The sequence below is a fragment of the Heliconius melpomene genome, chromosome 5, assembly GCF_056956725.1.
Source record: "Heliconius melpomene rosina isolate 202511_hmr_F chromosome 5, ASM5695672v1, whole genome shotgun sequence".
Lineage (NCBI taxonomy): Eukaryota > Metazoa > Arthropoda > Insecta > Lepidoptera > Nymphalidae > Heliconius > Heliconius melpomene.
In genome coordinates, this window is record NC_140393.1 from 3,193,472 (window position 1) to 3,219,539 (window position 26,068).

General features: G+C 32.9%; 1 protein-coding gene across 2 annotated transcripts in view; it reads right to left on the reverse strand.

Annotated features, from left to right (window-relative positions):
* The window catches only part of LOC146538919 (MOXD1 homolog 1-like), a 66,240-nt gene that overhangs the window by 2,164 nt on the left and 38,008 nt on the right, over positions 1–26,068 (reverse strand). For both annotated transcript variants that reach the window (XM_085185364.1, XM_085185365.1), the window contains 10 exons: positions 7,450–7,599; positions 6,684–6,842; positions 5,960–6,278; positions 4,632–4,733; positions 4,056–4,219; positions 2,546–2,662; positions 1,884–2,030; positions 1,427–1,581; positions 932–1,029; positions 643–809 (listed from right to left, as the gene is read on the reverse strand). In XM_085185364.1, the coding sequence (XP_085041490.1) occupies positions 643–809; positions 932–1,029; positions 1,427–1,581; positions 1,884–2,030; positions 2,546–2,662; positions 4,056–4,219; positions 4,632–4,733; positions 5,960–6,278; positions 6,684–6,842; positions 7,450–7,599 (1,578 nt within the window). The remainder of the gene's footprint in view (positions 1–642; positions 810–931; positions 1,030–1,426; positions 1,582–1,883; positions 2,031–2,545; positions 2,663–4,055; positions 4,220–4,631; positions 4,734–5,959; positions 6,279–6,683; positions 6,843–7,449; positions 7,600–26,068) is intronic.

Below are 26,068 nucleotides of genomic sequence, written 5' to 3' on the forward strand. Positions count from 1 at the left end.
GTAGCAGAGATATGTTTCTGTTAAGGTACTTTGCTCTCCACTTTTGGCATAGGCCAATAGATAAAAATAGTTTTAAGAATTAATAAGAATGAGTTCAAAATTAATTTTAGAGTCACAAAACTCAACGCCGCGTTTTGTTTTCCAAGACATTGGTCATAAAAAAGTAATAAATATATTAATTTCCCAGAGTAAACGTTGAATCTATAATTATCTAGTGAACAACTTCGCCATACTGGCTCATATATTTATCGGGTTTAAAATAATTTCAAGCAATTCCTACTAAAGTACTAATAAACTCTAAACAATATTAGTATAATATGTGACCATTGCTAATTGGGACTATTACTTTTAAGTGTTGGTTGCATGACTATGAATAAATTTATAATTTACATAGAAACTAATATAAATTTAATATTGCTGTATAATTTACATTATTGTGGATTTGTATTAGAAAGCAAGAGAGATTCATGACAATCTTTTTTTTCAACCTAGTTGCAAATTTCTGCGAAGATATGATTTTAGGTTTTTTTTTTTACTTTTCATTATTTTCTTCGCAAAAGTTCAGAAAACTTCAAGGTGGCCACGACTCGTCGGCTGTACTATATCTATCGGTTATAAAAATATTAATTTCTATATACTCACAGCTCCCCAGCTATCATCTCGTCGCTTACAAAACGTCATATGCCAACTCGAGTACAGTGTTTTTTGTATTTTATCCGTGAACAGAGGCTCGTACCACGGCATTTCGTTCAAATGCGCCATGAAGGTTTTGTTACGGAATTCCGATGGCTCTTTTATTACTAGACCCTCTGAAAAAAAATAATCAAATGAATATATAGCTCTCTTTCCTGTCTAACTATCCCGAAATGGATTAAGCGGGAAATTAAAAAAAATAAATAAAAATATATATTAAAAAAATGTATGCACTCACTCATTAATCCAACTCCTTGGTCATCTCCTTGCATTGCAGTTTCTTGGTCACTATGCTCTTTTATGATGGCTTCTAATTCTGGACTTAACCCGTCTATACTGTAAGGTGAAATAAAAATAAACATGCTTAGTTTATAATTTTACGGAGAAGAGAGAAAAATAAAGTGATATGTTATTATCTGCAATTTGTAAGCATTTGGGTTTAGGTCGGTTTTCTATTATATATTTAATCAGCCTAGATAACAGCTTTATGTTAAATATAAATAATATAATAGGTTCCCTTTGATTACCCTGCTGTGTGCGGGATACAGCGTGAAGCTATAAAAAAATGTCTTCGCACATAATATTAACTAATTTGGGCCTAATTTTTTATATATTTTTTCAATTTAAAACAACTTAATAACTTATTGAAACATCAAGTTAAGGGACACCACAAAGTATACAAATCTATGTATATAAAAAAACCTAATAAATATTAAAACAAAACAATACATACCCAGAGAATAAAAATATATTTTCAACTTGTATCATACTGAGGCCATAAAACTCTTTAACTCCGAAAGTCTCGAAGAATTCCACTACCGGCGTCATTGAATAACAACCAGCTAGCTCCGTTCGAGGGTAGTATAGGACGAAGGATAAACACATTTCCTGTAAAAAAATATGTTTTATTATAATTTTACATTTCAGAGTCCAGTCGTGGTGTGTTAACGCAATAGGTTGTGGATTCGATTACCATTCGAAGAAAAGTGATATTTAGGATTTTCATTTCTTGACCCTAGTAACGAGGTAAATCGTGGCATTAAGTTCAGGCACTCAACAAGCTCTTCAGATTTCGACGGAAAGTAGGGAACAGAAATGTCTTAATGGTAACGGTGTGTCTTAACATTAGGTTCCTAGGTTCCCCCTACCTATTTGAAGCTAAAAAAAATACAATTGCCTCGTTAACTAACCTGTGTAGCAGAATATCCTCCTACAATAGGCTTATCCCGTTTAGTCGTATCGTAAGTGCATTCAGTGATCAAAGTATCGCCTTTAAAGAACTTCCTTCCACCGGGAACTATGCGGGATTGTTGGTAACGAGCATCGTAACTGTTTTCCTTTAAAAAATAAATGTTATTTTTATTGATATTTTTTTTTCAAATGTGTATTATTGAATAGAAAAAGTTATCATTATTAATGATATTATTTATACATTATTTTTTAAATATTTTAATTTAAAAACTATTGACAGTATATTAAACTATTAAAATTTGTTTGTAGCGCTATCTATTAGGGAGAATTTGTACTACATTAATAGCTTACAACGCCATCTAGTTTAAACTAAATAGTACAATTAAATGTCAACAATAACAGCTTATTATAAAGCCTGCTAAATTTTATAGATGGCGTTTTATAAAAAATCGCATTTCCTCTAAAAATTATAGGAATACTTTAAATAAAAAATATTTACACTTGCTATTATTATCTATAAATATAATAAAAAAATGTAATTCATCACAGTCTGTACATTTAAGATTTTTGAGAAAAACTATTAATTATTGACAAAATGTGTAAGATTGTCTAATTGTCTCATATATTTAATAGATGGCATTCTATTAAAAAAAGTATTTACCTCAGATATTCTAGGAAGTTCGTAGTTGCCTCGAATGTGTTTTAACGAAATCTTCGTAGCCGTACCGTGTGCGTGCAGGAGTACTGAAACTATGTTAATACCTTCATCTGGCATTGTCTGGAAAAAAAGAAAAAGATATTTTTATTTATAACATCAAGATATTATAAAAGTATAAGAATATTTTATATTACGTATATGCATATTCGTGAGACTGTAAGCGAAACAGGTTGTAAATTTAATTCCCACTCGAGGAAATGAAATATTTAATATTTTCGTTTCTTCGCTGATATAGAAGCAAAATCTCTATTGCCTGGTTTCCACCGAATTCTGGATCCATTACGTAATGATTGGCGTAACTTAACGTCGCACATTACCTCAATATATTTAGTTTTCAATATAAATCACTTATATTCAAATTAACTGTATATTGTAATTTAGCCCTATTTCGCGCCGGTATAAGCTAATGCACAAGCTCTCTAATTGGTAACATAAATATGCATGACGGTTAAGTAAAATCCATTTGTAACGACGTTTAACGTTAGTTCACAATTTATGGGGGAACTTCTAAATATGAAGATAATTTAGCTATTTATATGAAAATTGTGATTTTGGGAGTAAGCTGCGTGTGTTGATTTATATTTGTTTAAGGTTAGATTTGATGTAGCGTTTTGAAGTTGAAGTTATAATTTGTATTTTGACGACAATTACGAAATGTTTTGATAGTTAAATCAAATTAAATCAGCTTCACGCTGTATCACGCACACAGGAGGGTGGGCAGAGGGAACCTAGTGTTAAGACACTCCTCCACTAGTCATACAAAAATTTCCTAGTTTCCTTTCTTTAACCAGATACCTATTCGCATTCAATCTTTAAAATAAAAGTAAATATGCGCAATTAGTTCTGTTTAAGAGCTTTTTTAAAATAAGTAAAATCGGGAAAATCTTATCCTATCCTCTTCGATTCGATAATTCGGGAAATGCTCAAAAATGAATAAGCAAACGAATCAATATTTACACTGTAACTCAATATATATAAAATATGTCAAAATTACATAAAAAAAAACAACTGAAATTAAATTCAACAAAACCCGTATTAAATCCATTGAGTGACCGTACAAAAGGATAGTGGGATAGGATATTTAAAAGATAAATAGCAGTCATCCTTCTTTGTTTCCATTGTTCAATATAGGTAAGTATAATCTCGGAAGCTACTGAACCGGTTTAATTAGACAAATGGCTACTTCAGCTCCTCGTAACATATAACTATTATTTTAACACTTTAATAACGTTATTTTATGATATATGATTTAATTTTGAAATGTCTATTAAATGTTAATATAATATTTTTTATTTTAATGTCTAATAAATTATGATGAATTGCGTGTTGAATGGCTCAATACCAGAAAAAGGAAATAAAAATATTAAATATTTCATTTTTCGAATGGGAATCGAACCCACAATGCCACGCCTGCCCTATAAACATATTACTACCACTAAAATGTAACACTTACATTATTAGTACATTCCGGGCTGCACAGCCCAATAGTCTTATATTCTCGTTGTTTCGGAGGTATAACGTGTAACGCAGACACGCCGATACCAGCGCCTAGTAGGCCAGCGTCGTGGGCGCGCAGTGATGGTGTATAGTGGATTCGAATTCCGGAATTGTCTAAAACTGTAAAAATAATGATAAAGACACCTCATTCGTCGTCGTTCAATTTTGTTTCAGCGGAAAAATTAATATAATTTATCATCAATTTTCTCTATATTATTTATTGTTAATTATTTATTTACAGTTTATTGTGCACAATTCGAAATTCACAATAAGAAAATAAATTAAAAAAAAACAATTGACGCGCAAAAGGTTATATCGGTAATCGACGATTTCTTCTATACAACCTTTGGCTTAGGAGATTTATATTTATTATATAACATAATTATCTATTTTATCTTTATCTACTATATTTTTATAACACGAAGACGTTCCAAATTCCAATTATCTACAAATTAACTACATCTTATAAGTAACTCATTGCCAGCAAATACGCAAACAACAATAACAATAAAGCGCAAAACATCAAAGATACCTTCGTGTAGCGCCTGGTTGTCGTAATGAACCTCGAGCATGTAGTACGACACCCCACCCTTCTCACCTAGTGGTATGCCGACGTTTTCTGGCAGAAATTCACCTGAAAACGAGGAATAATATTGAATTTCTTGTTAGGTAATAAATATCTTAATATAATTATGCTATATAGGGCTTATGGAAACTCTAAAATTTCTTACTAATACGCTTTATGGAAACAGAGTGTCTTAACACTTGTTCTCAGGTTCCCTCTGCCGATCCTGCTATGTGCGGGAAAAAGGGAATGAAATTTCAAAATAGATAACAAGTAAAAGAAATTTTCAAGAGAGTTTGTTTTTGTATATTAAGAGGTTTTTAGAAATATGAAAAGTAAATTGACAAAGCGTTAGTTCAATTTATATATTTTAGAGTGCAGGGGCCCAAGCGTGGAGTCAAATCGGGTTCCCTCTTGCGTTCAGGATAGAGCGTAAAGCTAAAAATATATATTTCAATCTATTTAAAATTTTAGTTTATATCTATCTATACATAGATTTTTTATTAAAAGTCTGAAACCAGCTTTATGTGCTACGTGTAAATTATTTTGTATATTTTTTTGCGTACATTTACACAAAAGTTTAAATTTAAATTAGCTTAAGACAAACTTTGCGTCAAACAGTTTATTTCTGTACTTTGGGGAAAAAAAGGGATATTTTTATTATAATTTGTTTATTATATATATTATAACTTGGTTTATAACTTGGTAATATATTTATTATAACTTGGTTTTCCTGGCAATAGAATCTTATATAACTTTCATTCTTTGTCCTTCTAAACCTCGACGTGAAAAGAGGGAAGTTATATGTTTAACTGTCGTACAGATCGAAGTTGTACACTTGTCAGGTATAGTTTTAATTTTAATTAAAAAGAAGAATGAGAAACGCAAATATGCTTGCTTAATAATATGCCATTTCAACCAACAATCGATCCAATTATTTAAGTAATTTAAGTATCTCTTAACAATAATTCAATATGTAGGTATGATAACATTTATTTTAACTATAACTTAATTTGTAACATTTTCTATTTACATAATAAATGAAACTTTTTGCAAGTTACAAACATTTCTAACAAAAGCTACAGCTGTTCAAACATTATTATTTGTTTAAGTATAATTAAATTACTATTCAAGCTTCTATATTTATACTAGAATTCCGTACTTTATACTGTATTAAAATAACTTGAACTGTTTTTCTTGTAAAATTCATTCAGAGGGAACCTACGTTCCCTCTTCTTACCCTGTTGGTTCCTACCACGTGCGGAACACAAAGTGGAGCTAAATTAAAAGCTTACCTTTGGAACCCATAGCCCACGCAGCAATAGGCGTGACACAAGTAGCCAACTCAGGTGGTCTATTTGGACCGAAGAAACCATCGTTGCTGCTTTGCGCCCATTCGTTCCACTGTCTTTTATCATGGTCTTCTGCACACTCATACAAAACCATATGATGTACTGGTGACAGGCTATTCTTCTCTTGGACAGGCTTTCCGTCTTTTATCGGTCTACTGTCTATTAGTGGTTCATAACCTATTATATGATGCTTTCTGGGTAGATCGGGAGCTTTGAAGACTTTACACCAAAACAATGTGGCCATTACATGCGGGATTTTTAACTGCAAAAAATATTTTTAATTAAAAAGTTGTGGCTGGATTTTGTCCAAAGTTCATTGGTGAATACTAATGAGTTTGGCAAGTACTTAGGTGAAAAAAGAAATCAATATTGTGAACTTTTGTACGATAATTTAGAATTAAATGCGTATTTATAAATTAAATTAATCTCTTTGAATGTGTTATTTTTAATTATTAATTAATTATATTTAGTAAGTCAGGTGAAAATATATTACTTGTGATGAAAACAAAAAGAAAACGTTCAAATTACTATTAATATATTAAAATCTAAAACAGGTAAAACTATTATCATTTTATTTTAACATTCAACAATTTCTTTTTAAATAATTATTATAAGGTATTACAAAAAAGCCTTATATCTATACAAAATAGAAAATGAAACCACTTACATTATTTATTTTTACATCCCAATGATTCAGTGGTATAGAGTCAGGTTTGGATAGCGGTTGCAAAAACCGCAATGGTCGGGAACCACTATTTATATGTCTTGGTAGCTGGCCATCTGAACCGTCTGGACCTAGCGCCCAAATAACTTGTGTTGTGTCCTCCTAGAGAAGTATAGGTAAAGAAATTAGTAAATTAGTATCTAAGGCCCGTATTTATAAGCCGCTCTCAAGACCAATCTCAAGTTTAAGACCGGTTTATAAATCCGCGCCTTAGTTACCCATATGAAGTTAAATTTGGTTTTAGAGTTAAAAAATACTAAAGAAATATTTAAAAAATATATAATACTAGCGGCCCGCTGCATCTCCATGAGTACCTACGTCCTATAAGTGAAGTCCATGCAAAATTTAAGACTCCTAGCAATTGTAGTAACGAAGTTTCATACAAACCTTCAACCCCAAAAACAACCCCTTAGAAGTCGAATATTACAAATTCCCGTCTTAGCGAGCACCTACGTCTTATAAGTAACTCCTATGCAAAATTTGAGATTCCTAGCACTTGTAGTTTTTGAGATTTCGTGATGAGTGAGTGACCTTTCGATTTTATATATATAGATTATATCACGAATTCTAGACAAATGGTGATGCTAAACTCCTTATTTTGTCTTACAAAGGCAATTACAATAAAAAAATATAATCAATCCCCCAAGTTGGAAATGAACCCGCTGCCTCTACAATTAAGGCAGCTTCAATAATAGAAACGTATACTCACCCCAATAACGAAATCCTGTCGATCGCAAGTGTCCAACTGTCGTCTAAACTCCACTGTAGTATGGGTTTCGTTTTGATAACCAGATATCAGTTCGTAGTTCTGCACCTCGTCTGCAACAGCGCGGTCATCGAACGTGAGGCCGTGGCAATCCTGAAAATCGATAAGAGATTAGTTTCAGTTATTATAATATTATTCAAATGGATTTGAATTTGAATTTGAATTTGATATTGAAATGGCGTAGTTTAATAAATGTTGAAATAACATACAAATATTTGGTAGGTATTGTCTATAATAAAATTCTTAATTTATTGAAAAATGTACTATTTTACAAAATTTTTCAAAATATAGTAGGGTTGTTTGGGATTTTTATAGTAGGGTTTTAAAAAAATAGTAGGCTTTGGTGTTGCGTAGCGTGGCTCCGTTCTTTTCGATGAATTTTTGAGAGTTTCTATTTTGAGTGGCGGAACTTAACACCGAGCTTTTGCTTCAGAACCATAGGGAAGATATGAAAATAATAATAAAAAAAATATCCATTCCCCTAAATGAGAACCGAACTCACAACTATCCCGTTACAGTAACATGCTTTTGCCCCTGTGCCACAACGACCTCAAGTAGTTTTATAATCTAAACATTTTCCCGGTCTGGTCGTCTATCAGACGCCTGTTCCGAAAATAGCGAGAGATGCTTGAAGATAAGGAATGGAAATAAAAGTGTTTTTATAGCATGGTTACAAATATAACTAAAAAGCGGATGTGATGAAACAAGTTACAAAACCTATTTTAAATTTATAAATTTAGTCTAATTCGTTTTCAAGACACCTAATTAAGTTAACTTTATTTTTTGTATAAAAAAAAACAAGATAATTTAAAAATAAAGAAACGACAACTGAAATCGTTAAAATTTGTTTCACACGTTTCATTCATTATTAGTTTTTTCTAAAAGACAGTTTAGATACAACTTTGCGAGGGTAAATAATCTTTTACAAGGTTATTGGCAACACGTTGAAGTGTTAAGAGCTAATATTACGAGAAATTGTTACGTCAAGTATATCATTGTCAATTTTTGAAATTATTTCAGCTTCACGCTGTATCCCGCTTGTTGGAGGGTTTCAAGTGAGTCGAGTGTTGTGACACTACATTCCTATTTTCCGTCGAATTCTGCAGGTTTTGCATGTTGAGTGGTGGAGCTCAATGCCGCTGTCAACACCCGAGCGCAGAAATGAAAATATTAGTAGAGAAAACATAGAATAGAGTGGGAATCGAACCCATAACCAGTTTACAGTCATACGCTTGTACCCCAATTGTGACACAAATTATATATTTAATTTAATAATTATATTTATGTATTTAAACAATTAAAATAAATACAAACAGATCCATTTAAAATATTACGAAATATTATCGCATTCGTCATCTCCAACAAAAAGGCGAAGATCAACTTTCCAAAAGGAGTAGCTTATCTAGCTACCTATTAAATCTATCGCATTATTTTGCATTCAACACAAAACCATTTAAAATTGAACCTTATACCACTGTAACGTAGAGTTTAATTAACAATGTTTCTATAGAAACAGCTGATGGAAGGGCAGATGCGCTAGAGGTTTGCAATAAAGATAATAATAAGTTTTATCCTATTGGGTTTTTTCCTACGGCAGATGTGGTGTAGCACGTGCTGTCCCCACCTGGCCTGGGAATGGGGGGTGTCATTTACCAAATGTCAGTGTCCTTACTGTACATTTGTTGCGATAGTCCAAAAAAAGAAGCATCAATCATGCAGGGAATTTAATTTTTCTTATAAAGTCATAAAAAAATATATATATGAAGAAGTGCATTTTGTAGGACATATTGGAGGTATGTGGAATGTGCGTGGGTAATTAGATTTGGAATGTTGGCAACGAAAGTAATAGCCTATATACTTATAATTATATATTTTTGTTAAATACAATAATAATAGCAATATTGCCATTTTTCTACCAAATTCTTATTATCATAAATGATATTCTTGTAATATCAACAGATAATATATAGACATAATTAAATATAACAATATATTTTAAAAATTAAAATCAACTTCACGTTGTATCCCGCACATAGCAGGGTAGCCAGAGGGAATCTCGTATTAAGACACTCCGTTCTCCACTTTCCGCCCAATTCTGGAGGCTTTGCATGTTGAGTAACTAAACGCCGCACAATATATATAAACCAATATAAACAAAAACAAGAAGTAACTTCCCTAAATACACCATAAACAATAAAAGAATCAATAAGAACCAGCCTACTGTAGAAGATAGCGCCTGTTTGTCCTCCTATACTACTATAGGAAGTGCGAGACCACGAAAACGGGTCTGGTGGGTTGAAATCACAACAATTAAGCTCAGGATGTAATATAAAGAGGTTTTATTGAGTCGTGGGAACCAAGTTCTGCGTGGAATCGCTGTACATGCAAAAGCCTGTTTGTGACGATTGTATAGGGTTGTCGATATTCGGTATGTTGTTTCTATTTTTTTATTTGATGGGAGATATTTAAAAAAAATACGCATTTAAGTAAGTATAAAAAATTACATAACTGACAAATATTAATAACTAGCGGCCCGCTTGCGGTTTCACCCGCGTGAACTATGTTATTATTAATTTCTGTCTCCATGGCTACGTCATAGTGACATCTATGCAAAATTTGAGACTCCTAGCATTTGTAGTAACGGAGTTTCATACAAACTTTCGACCCCAAAAACAACCCCTTAGAAGTCGAATATTGCAAATTCCCGTCTTAGCAAGCACCTACGCCCTATAAGTAACTCCTATGCAAAATTTGAGATTGCTAGCACTTGTAGTTTCTGAGATTTCGTGATGAGTGAGTGACCTTTCGATTTTATATATATATAGATAATTCTAGAAGTTGCATAATCGAGGATTTCGTGACGCGTGGCACAAGCGTTCTGGGTTCGATTTTCATTTGAGAAAATGAATTATTATTTATTAATATTTTCATGTGTTCGACCTGGTATCAATTAAAAGCGCAGCGTTGAGTCCCACCACTCAACAGGCAATGCCTCGAACATTCGGCGGCCTCTGCCTACCTTGCTATATGCGGGATACAGCATGAAGCAAATAAAAATATTACTTTATAATAAAAATAATAACTGATAGTAAACAGAAGAAAACTATGAAGTAGGCAAATTTATGTATCTCACATAGCAAATTTAGCAACCGTTTTGACACCTAATTCAGAATATATGTTTTTATACTGAAAATAATTTTTAACATCTTCTAACCTCATTTTAATTCTATAAGGTGCCGTCGTAAAGTCTTTTTATTAGAGGACGTGTGATGTTGTTTAAAGGTAAAACGTACATGTTTAATAGCCGTAGTATTTTTACCTATTTTAGTCGCTACCACAGTCTCGCTGTTAGAATACTAATGTTTAGATACTTGAAAATTTATTGGAAATAAACTCAACTAATATGTGAAAATATATTTTAATATATGTGTTTTTTTCTTTAACATTTATATCTTTCTTTATATTTATCTAAATATTTTAAACTATGGAACCAATTTAAAGGCGGGTTTTTTTCTTTAACCAGAGTAACTTATGAGGAATATATGAATTATGATATATAAGATATTAAAAAAATCAAATTTTAATTTCCAGCCATAATATGTAATTCACCATTTCGCTAATTTTTTTTAGCTTCCTGCTGTATCCCGCATAAAAAAGGGTAGGCAGAGAGCATCGAGTGTCAAAACAGGCGTTACATTCACACGCTTAACACTATTTCCCTATAACAATATTAATCTAAAATTAAAATTCAAAATTCAAATGAACATTTAAATATGTTTTACTAATGAGCCACATACCAACAATGTTTATCGACAACCCTAGTATGAGGTAACTATAACGCTATACCACATGTTACATTCCATTAGTTGCAATTTAATTTGAAATTCAATAATGTGTTAGCGTCGATTATCGCTGACATACAGACAAATATATATAAATATAGAATGTATAAATATTTTTATGGCCTATTTTTATGTAAAAAGGCCAAGGAGCACAAGGGTCTCACTGTAACGTGACGGTGGTGGGTTCGATCCCCACTTTCGAGTGGGAATGAATTAATATTTACATTTCTTCGCTTTGGCACCCAAGCAAAAGTCCGGCGTTGAGTTCCGCCGAAATATTCGGCATTCGAAAAGTGGGGAACGGAGTATATTAACTTAAGTTAGGTTCCCTCTGCCTATCCCGCTGTGTGCGTGAAGCTGATTTTTATGAAAAAAACAATTCAAACAGTATAAAAAAAGAATTTCATATTTCAAACACGCAAATAAACGTGAAGAGAACTTATTTAGTTTTTTTTTCACATATGTATATTAAAAACAAAAACAAGAATTTTATAGGTACAGTCAAGCATATAATATTATGTATTCTTAATGAGACTAGCACTAGGCTATCCGGTTATTAGTCACGCTTACCTCTTAGTGGCGCCGGGCACCATATTGTTATATAATATACCTACATTTATACTTTAAATTTGATTAAGATTATTATTTATTACTATGTTAACATATTAGGAAATGGCTTTTTTAATGTTTTTCTATTCGCAAGTTGTTTATTATTAATTTTAAATTTTAAAAATATAATGGGTAGGCCAATTATAATAGTTTTGAAATAAGTATGCAAATAAATCACATTAACAACAACATTTACATCTAACATTTCAGTGTTTACGGCAAACACTCACGGGATTCGCAATTACCATAGCTGATTCCGTAAAATCACGATCAGTCTGTCTCTACATGCGGTGGACCGTACAACGTATTTGCCCGAAATGCCAGAAATTAACGCCTGGATACACTTGTCCCTTCTATTACTGGAGAGCACTAGATAGCTATTATATTCTAGTAGCTTTAGATATCTAATAATTAGTTTAATATCAATTATATTAATATCAATTATATTAATATCAAAATATAATATTTTGTTAAATATCCAGAAAGAAGGAATAGAGAAAAATAATTTAGAATATACATTTGACGGAGAGTGGGGAATCAAATTTCCTGAGTCTTAATGGGAATGGAGGGACACTAGGCTCCCGGGTTCCCACTGCCTACCCGGCTATGAGCGGGATACAGCGTGAAGCTAAAAAAAGTGATATTGGAAATCGAAATCTTTATAAGATAATCTTTAAAAAATAAGAATTTCATTGAATCATACCATATAATTTTTCAAACTTAAGGTGACTCACATGTAAATAGTCTAAGAGGCAAATTTATTAAGTATTTATATACCTGTATACGTTTTCTAAGTAAAGTGGCTCTTATAAGATAATAGATTTATAAATATTTAACGATCAGCAATATCATAAGTTAACTTTTTAACATTTATATGAATGTTTTTACAATTGGCTCTCGGCTTAACCGGCGACCTGTGAGTAACATGGTTTGGATCCGGTTGGATTTTCCGGAACGTAACGCGAGGCTGAGTTTTCATATTGTTAAAAAATTAAAGGAAAATGTATGATATTTTAATAATTTAATTTTCTTTGATTTTCGTTCTTTTTATATTAATTTAATATTATTATTTTGGGTTACGATTTAATGAAGCTTCACCTTTGTATTAACAAAACTGTGTCAGGTTAACATAGTGAGTAATAAAAAATTATAAGTAGGTATACCTAGTCGTATACAATGGAGTCATAGTAAAATACCTTTGTTTGGTTTTATACGTATATTTTGTTATAATAATATTAAATTTCTTTACAATAAAGAAATATTAGAAATATTATAAGTAAATTATTTATTAGTATAAATATTTATAATTAAGATCGCCATTTTGGGCCAGTTTTAAAATAAGTTTTAAATAATGTGCACCATTTTAGTTTCACTATGTTTACCTGCATTGCCTGCTGCTGCGTTAAGTTCCACGAAACAACCCTTAATGTCACTAAAACTTGACAAAAATTGGAGCAAGCAAGGAGTGTCTTAACACTATTTTCCCTCCTATCATACTATCATATAAAAAAATACAAATTTTGCCTATTTCAAAACCAAATAGATGCGTGTGAAATTGCGAATCGTCTAACAGATATTAAAGCCTTACTATTATAGATTATACAACAAAAGACATAGATAACAATATACAAGGAGATATCTGAAAGCACGTCAGGTAAATGATTGACTATGAAACAGACCGACATCACGCAATTTCTATTGTGCAATATATTCCAAGTTCAGGAAGCATTAAAATTCCTTCTACGTATACACAAACGTACAAAAGAAATAAGTTTTGAGAATCGCATGTTTGTACGCGCATGTGAACTATCGAACACAATAAGCGTGAAATGTCGACGTCAAATGCTAGATGATAGCGTTGAATAGGTATGTTTTGACGGGATTACCGGGAATAGCTTAGCTTTTTTTGACGTCACGCTGTCACGCTGTATCCCGCACACAGGGTAAAGGGCCTAGTGTTGAGACATTCCGTTCTCCACTTTTCGCCGAAATCGTTTCGCCTCATCACCAGAACAATGAAAATCTATATATTAAATTTTTCATTTTTCCGATTGGGAATCGAAACCACAACCTATTTGTATTCGTTTACAGTTTCACGCTGCACGCCACAACTGGCCTCGATGATAGAATTTGGATTAATAAACAAAATAAGCAATATACAAGATAAACTCAAGTCTCACAAATTGGAACGAACGCCGATTTCGTAATATGTTAATACATTTCAACATAACAGTTTTATAAATAATCAAATTGGTTTGGAGATTTTCTATATTTAACAAGCTCATGTTTTAAATTTGAAAAATTTCTTTAATTAGTATCATAAAAAAGCAGCTAGGTATACACTTTTTCCGGCTTTGCAAGGTAGGCAGAAGGAACCTTGTGTAAGGAACCTTGAGCACATAGAGCAGGGTAGACAGAGAGAACCTGGGGACCTATTCTTAAGACATTCCCCACTTTCCACGGAATTTTGGAGGCATTGCATGTTGATAGGCAAAACATAAACCTGCGCTTTGCCTCCTTACCAGAACGACGAAATTAAACGTTGAATATTTAATTCCTCCGAGTGGGAATCGAATCCACACCCGTCGTATATACAGTCGCAAGTTGAGAGCAGTAAAGGTATACTTTAAATATGGTTATATTATAGTGTTTTTAATAATAGATACATTTTGTTCTTTAATGTCAATTAGTAGCTTAATTATATGTGGTTTTCAAGCTCATTATTTCATTGTCATATTTAATCAAATCAATTAATAATTAATTATAAAATATAATTGGTATTCATTGTTTCGTAATATTTTTTTAAACAATACCGCCCGTATAGTTGTATTTTACTTAAGATGTTTAAAGATGCGATAGCTATTTGTGGTACAGTCGAGAATATAAAACTTAGGGGAAATGTTAAAAAATACAGGATGAGGGAACGTAGTGTTAGAACACTCCGAACCTCATTTTCCTTCCGACTCTCAAAGTATTGTATGTCCAGTAGCGGAATACGGCGCCGATTTTTGACCGAAGAAATAAAAAATAGTCATATGGGTAGTCGTGAAAAGTAATTAATCCTCGTAAGGGAATCAAACCCCCAAACATCACGTTAACAATTAGAAGCTGTTCCATTTCGCCACTACTGCCTCAAAAATAGTAAAATATTATTTCAGCCATCATTCCAAATTTATTGGAAAATGGAATAAATTATTATTATTAAAGTTTTTATTAAAAAAATATTCTAAGTAAAATACGCATGTTACCTTTAGCCGAATAACAAGATAATTACTGTACGAAATTATTATATAACTAATATGTTAATGAAATTCAAATTAATTTGTATTTTTATTGTAGATGCCGATGATAAAATCTATTTTATATTCAACCATTTTTACGGTATCGTTAAGAAACCTACTTAATGTTTTTATCAAACATGTTTAAAAGCTCTGTCGAAATATGAAGCTTTAAGTTTTTTTTTACAATCACGTTTAATGACCTGTGAAATTCTCATGGTCTTTTATATTTAAAAAAATGAATTAATTTTAGTGTAATATATACATTTTTAATTAAATTTTACTACTATTTTATACTGTACTTGTACGCGAATACCTCTTATGAATATGATTTTTTTTATTTTCATTGAACTAATTGTTATTTATTTGAAAAAATCTATGTTGATTTCTATGAAATTGTGTGTGTTTGTGCACAGATTTGCGACTGACTAACTGATGTTGAGTTTCGCAATGTCTCCAGAATTCTGCGGAAAGAGGGAAACTGAAGTGTCTTAATGGGAACATAATGTCTTAACACTAGGTTCCCAGGTTCCATTTGCCTACACTACTATGAGCGGGATACAGCGTAGAGCTGAAAAATAATGTATAGGCTACTTTGAAATGAAATAATATGCTTTAATGTTGACTTATCAGTGTTTCTTGATAACTAGTTTTTTATTACCATAAAGGAGTTGTTTTAAAATAAGTTAGCATCTATGTATTTTATCAGTACATGTGATAAAAAAATACATACAATATATATCTAGAATAGAATAAAACTCCACATCAAAGCTGCAGCGTGTATTCGGAAAACGTATTTACAAAATAAAATGAATAAAACTCTGGATATGGTCAAATGAAGTTTTTCACGATACCTATATACCTATATAAATACATATAGGTACCGTAAATAACTTTCAAAATGAAACGAAGTTTATCAATAAACATAAACTAATACATTTTTCACGCTGTATCCCTCGCATAGCAGGATAGGCAGAGGGAACCTAGTGTTAAGATATTCTGTTCCCCATTTTCCGCCGCATTCTGGAGGCATTGCTTGTTTACTTACAGAACTCAACGCCGCGTTTTGCATAGACATCAGAGCGATGAAAATGGAAATACTAAATTTTCCATTTGCTCGAGTAGGAATCGAACCCATAACACAACAACTGTCACAGTTTGTGAGCCTGTGCCACGATTGGATCCTCCTAAGATCCTCTAAATACAAATAAATTTAATAGTAATGTTTCTATCCTTACCAGAATATTGTATTGAACCCATAACCTTTGAAGCTTGAAATTATTACAATACAACTGGACTACAATAGTGTTAGATTTACATATACTATGTTTCAAGTGGTTTTAGTGTATTATACATATACAAAAATAGCTAAAACGTATAACTATAAAATGAATTTGTTACTTTAATTAATTATACATCTGCGCCTTATAATATGTATTTAGGCCATAATTATAAACATATTACGAAACCTAAGAATCCATTTTATTTGCCTTTTAGTTAGATTCTTAATAAAATAATATAATTTTAGAATGGTAATAGATATGGTAATTGAAACATTATGGTAATACCATAGAGTATAAATTCAATCGTGGGAATATTTTGTTTTGACATTAATTCTACTTGTGTTCCTATTCTACGTATAAACAACGGTGTGCAGGTGTCTGTCCGTCTGCCACGCACCTTGCATTATGTATTACAGACCTTGTATTGAATTATACCACTTTGAATGTATTAAAGGAATACAGTTAATATTATAATTACTGTATATATATACGTTTATAAGTAGACCATATTGACAGCAGAGCAGGCAAAGAGAGTGTAGTGTTATAACACTCCGTTGCTCACTTTTCGCCGAATTGTTGAAGCTCGAACGGGGACTGAACCCACAACCATGACGTTACGACGGCCACAATGATTGATTTTTAATATAACAATGAGCTTTTTTCTTATTTGTACTGTTTTATAAGTACAAAAGTATATTATAATCTAAAGATCGAGTAAATCATTGTCGCGGTGTAATTTAAACTGACAAAAGATATGATCCCGCAAAGGCATAGTATCACGTGTCACGCAGAGCTTTACTTTGACACCAGGGCGAAGAAATTAAAATATTAAATATACCTCAAGTGGAAATCAAACCTACGACCTGTCGGGCTTACAGTGACAAGCTTGAGCCCCTGCGCCACGACTAACCTCAAACAAAAGCATTATAAAAATAATTTATTTGGATAGCTAACTTAGGAAGCGCTGATTTTATAAACATTTGAAAGAACTAACTAATAATAATATATTTCTCATAAAATGAAAATTAAATTGTATGATAAAAGTTAAGCAAAAGCAACACTAAAATACAGTTAAATGGTGAAATTTCAAGTCATTATACGTTTTCAGCGAACACTTAATTGCATTTAGTATAAAAATTTTACATTAACGCCAGCTAGGAAATGTTACTTCTCTTTCATAAATAAACTCTCCGGGAACTGAAAAGATAATTTAATTTCATTATATAACTTTATTCATACTGTAGTACAAAATATATTTACTAGCATTAATATATTTTTCAGCTTCACGCCTGCAGCAGGGTAGACAGAGGGAACCTAGCGTTAAGACACTCCGTTCCTCACTTTCTCTACACCAGAGAAGAAATGAAAATATTAAATAATTTATTACGTCGAGTGGGAATCGAACCCACAACCTGTGGCGTTCACATACACACTATTGAGCCCCTGTGCTATAACTGGTATTATTATATTTTTTTTATATAACACTGAAAAATGTATGAATAATATTGTTATTACTGTATCTCATAGGAATACACGGGTTCAGAAGAACTCGGACCTTTGGAAAGCTTGCGTGCGGACATAAATCTAACACGTAGAGGCCTTCTTTGAGATTTTATGTTTGATATGACGTATCATTCTTGAAAAACCACATAGGAATTGTCCAAGGTGATTATTTTTTTAATAATATAGGAAATAGAAAGAAGATAAGATTGTGGAGGACAGGATAAACTAATTTCTGGGATACTTCAACGGAAATAACTGACGCTCGCCTTTTCAAGAAAGACATTGAAATATCGGCGAACAGTGACTCGCCTCGCACTAGATGGGCCCCCACAAAGCGTCGTGATGCCTTGGGCGCAACATCTTAATGCCAGCTAAGGGTGTAGAGAGGTGTGCACCGGTTTCACCATCACGGGGAGCTCGTGAGCGGGTTTCCCCGCTATTACGCAGATTGAGCACTTCCACCCTTTCGAGCATACAGCTCTTGCGCTCCACTCTGGACGACCAATGAAGGCAAGCCAGAGGCGGGGGATAGATTACAATTCCCCTCCGGAGGACTCAGGTCCGTGGGGTCGCCACCCCCCAACAGCTCGCCACAAGCTGCCCTGCGGTCGTATTAGTATCATGCTATTGTATTTAGTAATATTCAGATCTTATTTGGAGACACAGTTCGCCAACATATCTTATGTATCTTTTAATTTCTTGAGAAGTGACGCATTTGCCGGCAATTGTCTCTCAATCAGCCAGATTAATCACGTCCTTCAAGACAATTACCGGTTAATACGTAAGAACTATGGAACATATGGGTAACTAATTCAACACTATGGAACGGAGTTTGGATGAGCTTAAGACTGGGTTATGGAAAGGGACGTCCGCCAATTCTGGAGTTATGAATTAAGCGATTGGCGGACGGTGACTAGCCTTGCACTAGATGGACACCCACAAAGCGGCGTGACGCCTTGGGTGCAACATCGTCGTGGTCGGCTAAGGGTGTCGAGAGGTGTGCACCGGTTTCACCATCACGAGGAGCTCGTGAGCGGGTTTCCCCGCTATTACGCAGATTGAGCACTTCCACCCTTTCGAGCATATAGCTCTTGCGCTCCACTCTGTCGGCCAATAAAGGCAAGCCAGAGGCGGGGGATAGATTACAATTCCCCTCCGGAGGACTCAGGTCCGTGGGGTCGCCACTCCCCAACAGCTCGCCACAAGCTGCCCTGCGGGATTTCTTATATTATGACTTTTATGATTATAATCTAGAATATGCAGTCCTATTTAAAGATGGGCACCATAAAAATCTTTGAAATATACGGCAAAAATGGTCTATAAAAGTTTATAAATGTAAAATAAATTTACACGTTGAAGGCAAATTGCAAATGACAATTTCGATAGGACTATTAAATGTTATTGAAATATTGTAAATTGTCTTAAGTAAAATTACAAACAAATCTCGGATAATAAGAATATAATATAAAAGGACTTGTCCTCACTGACTGAGGTAAGACGCATGCACAGCCGTAACCGCTTATGGTAGAAACCTTAAATTTGGACAAAAGTTTACTTTCGTAATCTGGACATCCACTAAGAAGGGATTTTGAAAAATTTTAACCCTAAAGGGGTGAAATACTGGTTCAAAGTTTGTATGGAAAAAAATTTAAATCGGCACCGATTTTTATAAAATTTGAAATTTAGATTTTTAAAAGTATTTAATTGAACACGTGTTTCATCGTTTTCTAGAATTCTCCCCCTAAGGGTGCAAATAAGGGGTTGAAAGTTTGTATAGGTTTTTTTTAAATCGTCACCAATTTTTATAAAATTTGAAATTCAGACTCTCAAACGTGTATAATTAAACACATGTTTCATGGTTTTCTAGAATTCACCCCCTAAGGGTGCAAATAAGGGGTTCAAAGTTTATATGGGAAAATTCTTAAATCGCCACCGATTTTTATAAAATTTGATATTTAGACTTTTAAAAATATTTAATTGAACATACGTTTCATGGTTTTCTAGAATTCACCCCCTAAGGGTGCAAATAAGGGGTTGAAAGTTTGTATGGAAAAATCTTTAAATCGCCACCGATTTTTATAAAATTTGAAATTTAGGCTCTTAAAAATATTTCATTGAACACATGTTTCATGGGTTATTAGAATTCACCCTTAAATACGCAAGCGAAGCTGCGCGCGTCCGCTAGTAAGAATATATTCATTAAATTAGATGATCTTTATTCTTTTTATCGCACCAAAGTTTGTTAAATTAATTTAAAACTGATTCAATAAAATCTTTTATATATAAGTAGTGTGTTAGCAGGAACGGAAACTGATAATCTTTTAGCAATTACGTGCAGATCCTTGATTTGCTAGAGTTCTCGCTTTAACTAAGTACCTATATATTTTTAAATATTTAGAAACACATGTACATTGTTCATAATAAATATTTAATATTTTCAATTCCTCGCTCTGGTAACGAGGCAAATCGCGGTGTTAAGTACCGCCACAAATATTCCCCAGAATTCGACGGAAATTGGGGAACAGAAGTGTCTTAATGGGAAAGGTGTGTCTTTACACTAGTTTCCAAGGTTCCCTTCTGCCTACCCTGCTATGAACGGCATATAATCTTAAATAAAAAGAAAAACTATTATTAATTTTGCTAGGAGATCTTTATAATTTAATTTATAGCTGATATCGATCAAATATATATATATATATAACAAGTGAGCCTTAACTCACAAATATTATCGTACGATCAAGATTTTCCAAAGTATATTTATAAACGTCATATGATAACTATCAACGGTAAGTTCTTCAAGAATTTAAATGATATCTTTGAACCTACACATACCTAAGCTTTTTAAATTGTGTAAAAGTATTGTGGCTTTATTATTTTCTATTTCTTTATGTAGTTAAAAAAACAACCTAGTAAATTTTGAGGCTAGTCGTGGCGTTGTTCGGCGGGAAATGATGAACAGAGTGTCTTAACACTAGGTTCCCTCTGCCCACCCTGCTTTGTAGCGTGACACTAAAAAAATTGCTTACTTATATTATTTTCGTCCTCCTCTCTACATACATAACTAATAGTAAAGACACAACAAAAGCCGAGACAAGTGAAACGATCCAATTCAAACACTCAGCTTGTATTGTATTACACTACAATGACAATTTCTTGTGGGAACCTATCACACGAGAGGGTCCGATTAGATCTATTTATAAGGAAGCACGTATATTATTTATTCTAACGGCGTTTCGTCCATAAGTGTGAGTCTGTCTGTGTTCATTTAAAATGCTGTATCGTTTCTAATGTAAAGTAAGACCAAAAACGACGTGACGTTTAATGATATGGTCAGACATGACAGGATTTGAGCATTGTTTTTAAAGTTGGGAGTGGCCGCGTACAAGGGCAAATCATTAATCTTTTGAACCAGCTTCACGCTTTATCCCGCATATAGCAGGGTAGGTAGAAGGAACGTAGTGTTAAGACACTCCGTCCCCTATTTTGGACCGAGTTCGGGAGGCGTTGGGTGGCGGAAATCGACGCCAAGCTTTGCCTCATCACCAGAGCGATGAAATATTCCATTTGTTCGAGTAGGAATCGAACCCATACCCTATGGCGTTTAGTGAAACTTTAGTGTTATAATGATTATTTTAACATCAATGGCTTATTTCATCTATATATAGAAAATTTAAAGGTCACTCACTCATCACGAAATCTCATAAACTACATGTGCTAGGAATCTCAAATTTCGCATAGGAGTTACTTATAGGACGTAGGTGCTCGCTAAGACGGGAATTTGCAATATTCGACTTCTAAGGGGTTGTTTTTGGGGTCGAAAGTTAGTATGAAACTTCGTTACTACAAATGCTAGGAGTCTCAAATTTTGCATAGACATCACTAGGACGTAGTCATGGAGACAGAAATAGATAATAAGATAGTTCACGCGGGTGAAACCGCGAGCGGGCCGCTAGTATTTAATAGGCGACTCTATCAATTTCCGCTAGACAGAGCGTCTACGTTACATGATAAGAAAACTGATAAGCCCATTAATAGACAAAGAACAGATATTCGTATTCGTTATACAAATATGCGTGACCTTGTTTCGGGTCACGGGATCGATCCCCATCTGGTGAAAATATGTCATTGTGTGATAATGAAACTTTAATTCAAATTGTTATTATAATTGAGGCGACGGTACTAGAGTTTATGTAATTTATAAGTAAAACAGTCTTTTAAATTCGAGTGCACATACGTTCAATTTTTTATACTTTTTCTAGAAATATTGTTCTGCTCTTAAAATATGAAAAGTCGACTAAATATGACTTTGACAAAAATGCAACCCTATCTTTATCTATATTCTATCTTTATCTAGATATTCTACTTCTATCTAGACATTCTAAATACGTAACAAGAACTTTCTACGTACCTATATTTCGAGCCGAGCTTGGAATAAAGAGGAAAAATTATTAAAAGCTTTATAACTCGTTTAATGTCGTTAATGTGATTCTTTTTACATTTATTTTTTAAATGTAAAACCAAATTTCTATGAATTTTAAATAAATTGAGTTTAAAATTAAAAACGTTTCAATGGATATTTTTAAATAGTGTAGTTTTTTTTATTAATAAAATATCAACGTCAAAAATATTTTAATTAAGCTTTGGAGAGTTAATAATAGTATGCTAGCGCTTACAGTGTGAGGTTTTTTATAATTTTATTACTGTCATTTCATTGTAGTTTGTGACGCAAAGGGCACCGTGAAGATTGCGAGTGAGATTGGCGGAGAATTCATGCAGAGAGTGGAGTGTTTTGATACTAGCTTGTTTCTATCTTGCTTTACCAGAGCGGAGTGATGAAAGTAATTCATTGTCTCTCATCGTGGAGATCAGATCAGAAAGCCTCAAATGTTTTATGATATGTAAGGTGTAAGGGCACAAAGTGTGACTATAAAAGCAACAAGTAACGCAAGGTTGTGGGTTCGATTACCACTCAAGAAAATGAAACATATAATATTTCCTCGTAATATATTATCGCAATACACGACACCACAACGAAATAATATTTAATATTTTTTCGCTTTGGTGTCATGTCAAAACGCGGCAAAACCACTCAACACCTTCAGAAATTCGCAGAAAATGGGGAACGGAGTGTCTTACCACTGTGTTCCCTCTGCCTACACTGCTGTGTGCGGAATACAACGTCAATATACTAGATATCTAATGGAAATTCTTTACGTCTAATTGAAAATCTTGGCACATAAAGCTATTCAGATCGTCTAGTCGGAAAAACAAATGGCAATTCGTTAGAATAACTTAGAACTAATACATATGTATAAACATAAATGAACATACCTACATACAAATATATATATATATATTTAGATATATTGATGAGAAAACATTCAGTGACTCATTTTTACGTGACCGTACTTCGTGTAAGGGCGCTGGTAACGTACCGTCGCGAACAAAATTGATAGCATCGGGAATTTCCGAAGCAATACAGGTACTCGTCACGTTGAATACTAATTAGGTCGATTTAATGTAAGTTAGGTTTTTGTAATGATGCCATTTTATAGTGATTTTAAGAGATTTTCTTAGATTTCAATAATGATTTGAAGATTTTTTTTTTTATTATGATATTAATAATAGGCAGGGAAAATTTGAGGATTCGGCGGAAAGTGGGGGTACATGGGGGATACAGGGTGCACCCTGTATCCTGTAATGGAGAAAAAGTTCTCTACTAAATATATCACAATAACAAATAATATGTAATTTAAATAAAAAAAATATACACGTTCGTTAGCAGCATTTAATACTACGCAACTTAAGGTGATTTTTTTATAGCTTCACAACAATCCCACGAGGACAATTGACCACTGTTAGCGCTTCCATTCTTACGAACTGATTTACGATCATTTTTTTATGTTATAATTCGAAATTAAAAAAAGTTATTTAATTTATGTATAATATAAATTATATGTTGTAGTTCTTATATGCATATAGTTACAGAAATTACTTGATTTCTAAAAAAAATTATAGATTGTTCACATTTTAAGCTTTTTGTTTACTTTTAAGTTTTGAAGTAAATATAGGTTTTATGAGCTTTTTAATAGAATAAAATCGTGGCGCAGGGGCACAAGGACGTGGCAGTAACGCAACATTTGTGGTTTCCATTCTCACTCGCGGAAATTAAATATTTCATATTTTCTTCGCTCTGGTGTCGAGGTAAAGCTCGGCGTTAAGTTTAGCCACTCAACACGCAATGCCTCGAAAAAATCATAGAAACAAGGTTTCCTCTGCTTATCCCGGCATGGGGTAAAGCGTAACGCTAAAGAGATATATGAAGTCATACGTCAAAACAGTTCCTGAGTAAAATGATAAATGGGCATACTGTCAACACTTTTCTCTCTCACGATACCACCCTCATTAACGGGGATGCTCCCTAAGTGGTTAACCATTCGTCATACAAGTCGAGTGTGGTACGGCTTTTATTTTACTTTTATTATGGCGATCGAAATGATCTCCTTTCATGTGTTTTAAATGTGATGTAAAATAAACTGATTTTGTATATTTATTTGGGTTTTGGTTTCAATATATTTTCTTTCGTAATGGGTAATGAAAGTAAATGGCAATGAAAAATATTGTTGTTTATAATATCAGCTTTACCTTACGCTAGTTAAATATCTTAATGAGTGAGTTAAATTTCTTAGTGATACTATATCCCGTATATAGCGGGGTAGGCAGAGGGAACCTGGGAAGCTAGTGTTAGGACACTCAGTTCTTTATTTTCTACCGAATTCTGAAGGCATTGCGTGTTGTAAGGGAACTAAACGCCGTAGTTTATTTCTTATTTACATTCAGTATTTGGTTCATGATTATTATAAAAGTCTTGTTACTTTTGGCGATTCCATGTGGAAAATAAAGTGATGTGGGTATGTCTAAGATATGCTTATCTCGGACAGTTCAGAAGTTGTCTGGAGTCAGTTTTAAACGATAGAAGAATAGCATGGGCTACTTTTTTTCTGTACTGTGAACTTTGAAACGCCAAAAAAAGCATCTTGTCAATTAATTTAACCAATATGCAACTAAATGTAATTTCATCAATTCAAAGCTTTCCTTATGGAAAAAATTCAATCGTAAATCTTGTAATCACAGAATAATTAGCTATTCCATTCTAAAACGTGATCTATTTTTTTAAATCAAAAACTTACTAAAACCTTTTTCGTATTACAATAAAAAAATATAAAGTTTCATTTCGTTACCTGAAAAACTGGTTCCTGTGACCTAGAAAGCTTGAAATAGAGAAGCTCAATTAAAAATACCTAAGTTGAACATACCGTCCTTTGAATCCCAAGTGGCGAAATGGATTCCTTTATCCTACTTCGCTAGCAATAAAAAGAAAAGACGCAAGGGTTTAAATTTATTAGGAACTTTAAAGAGAATTTCGATATTTACGATTTTTAATTGAAGATTTACTAAAATAGAGTATTCGAGTTTACAAGATTGAAAACATTTATCACTTTTGTTTTAAACTTTACACATTTTTTCACTCACAGCAGGATAGGCAGAGGGAATTTAATGTTAAAACTCTCCGTTTCGCGTTTTCCACCAAATCTGGAGCCATTGCGTGTTAATTGTTTTGTGTTCCTGCGCCCTGATTGGCCTCAGTTGACTAAAAATGGTTATTTTAATTTTCTTCCATGTATAGTTGTTTTATTTTACGCATCTATTATACACTTAAGGATTAAAATTACAGTAAAGATTATTTTTTTTTGTTTAAACCACAAATTGAACGAATCCTTTTATTTTGACATACCAAATACCGTAATTTAGAAATATATCAGTATAAGAACATAACTTCCCTTTCATCCTTTACCCCAAGTTTTCCCCTTAAAATACTTTTCCTGTACCATAAAACGAATGGTATATTTGAACAATGTCCACCACAGTGTACAGGTTGTTAATATTTCAAGTTCACGAGTAGGCGACAAGGCACTGTAACGTTGTCGTGAATAAACTATTGTTATGTTTAACAAAAGAAGATTTTATAACAGGAGTTTAGAATTTA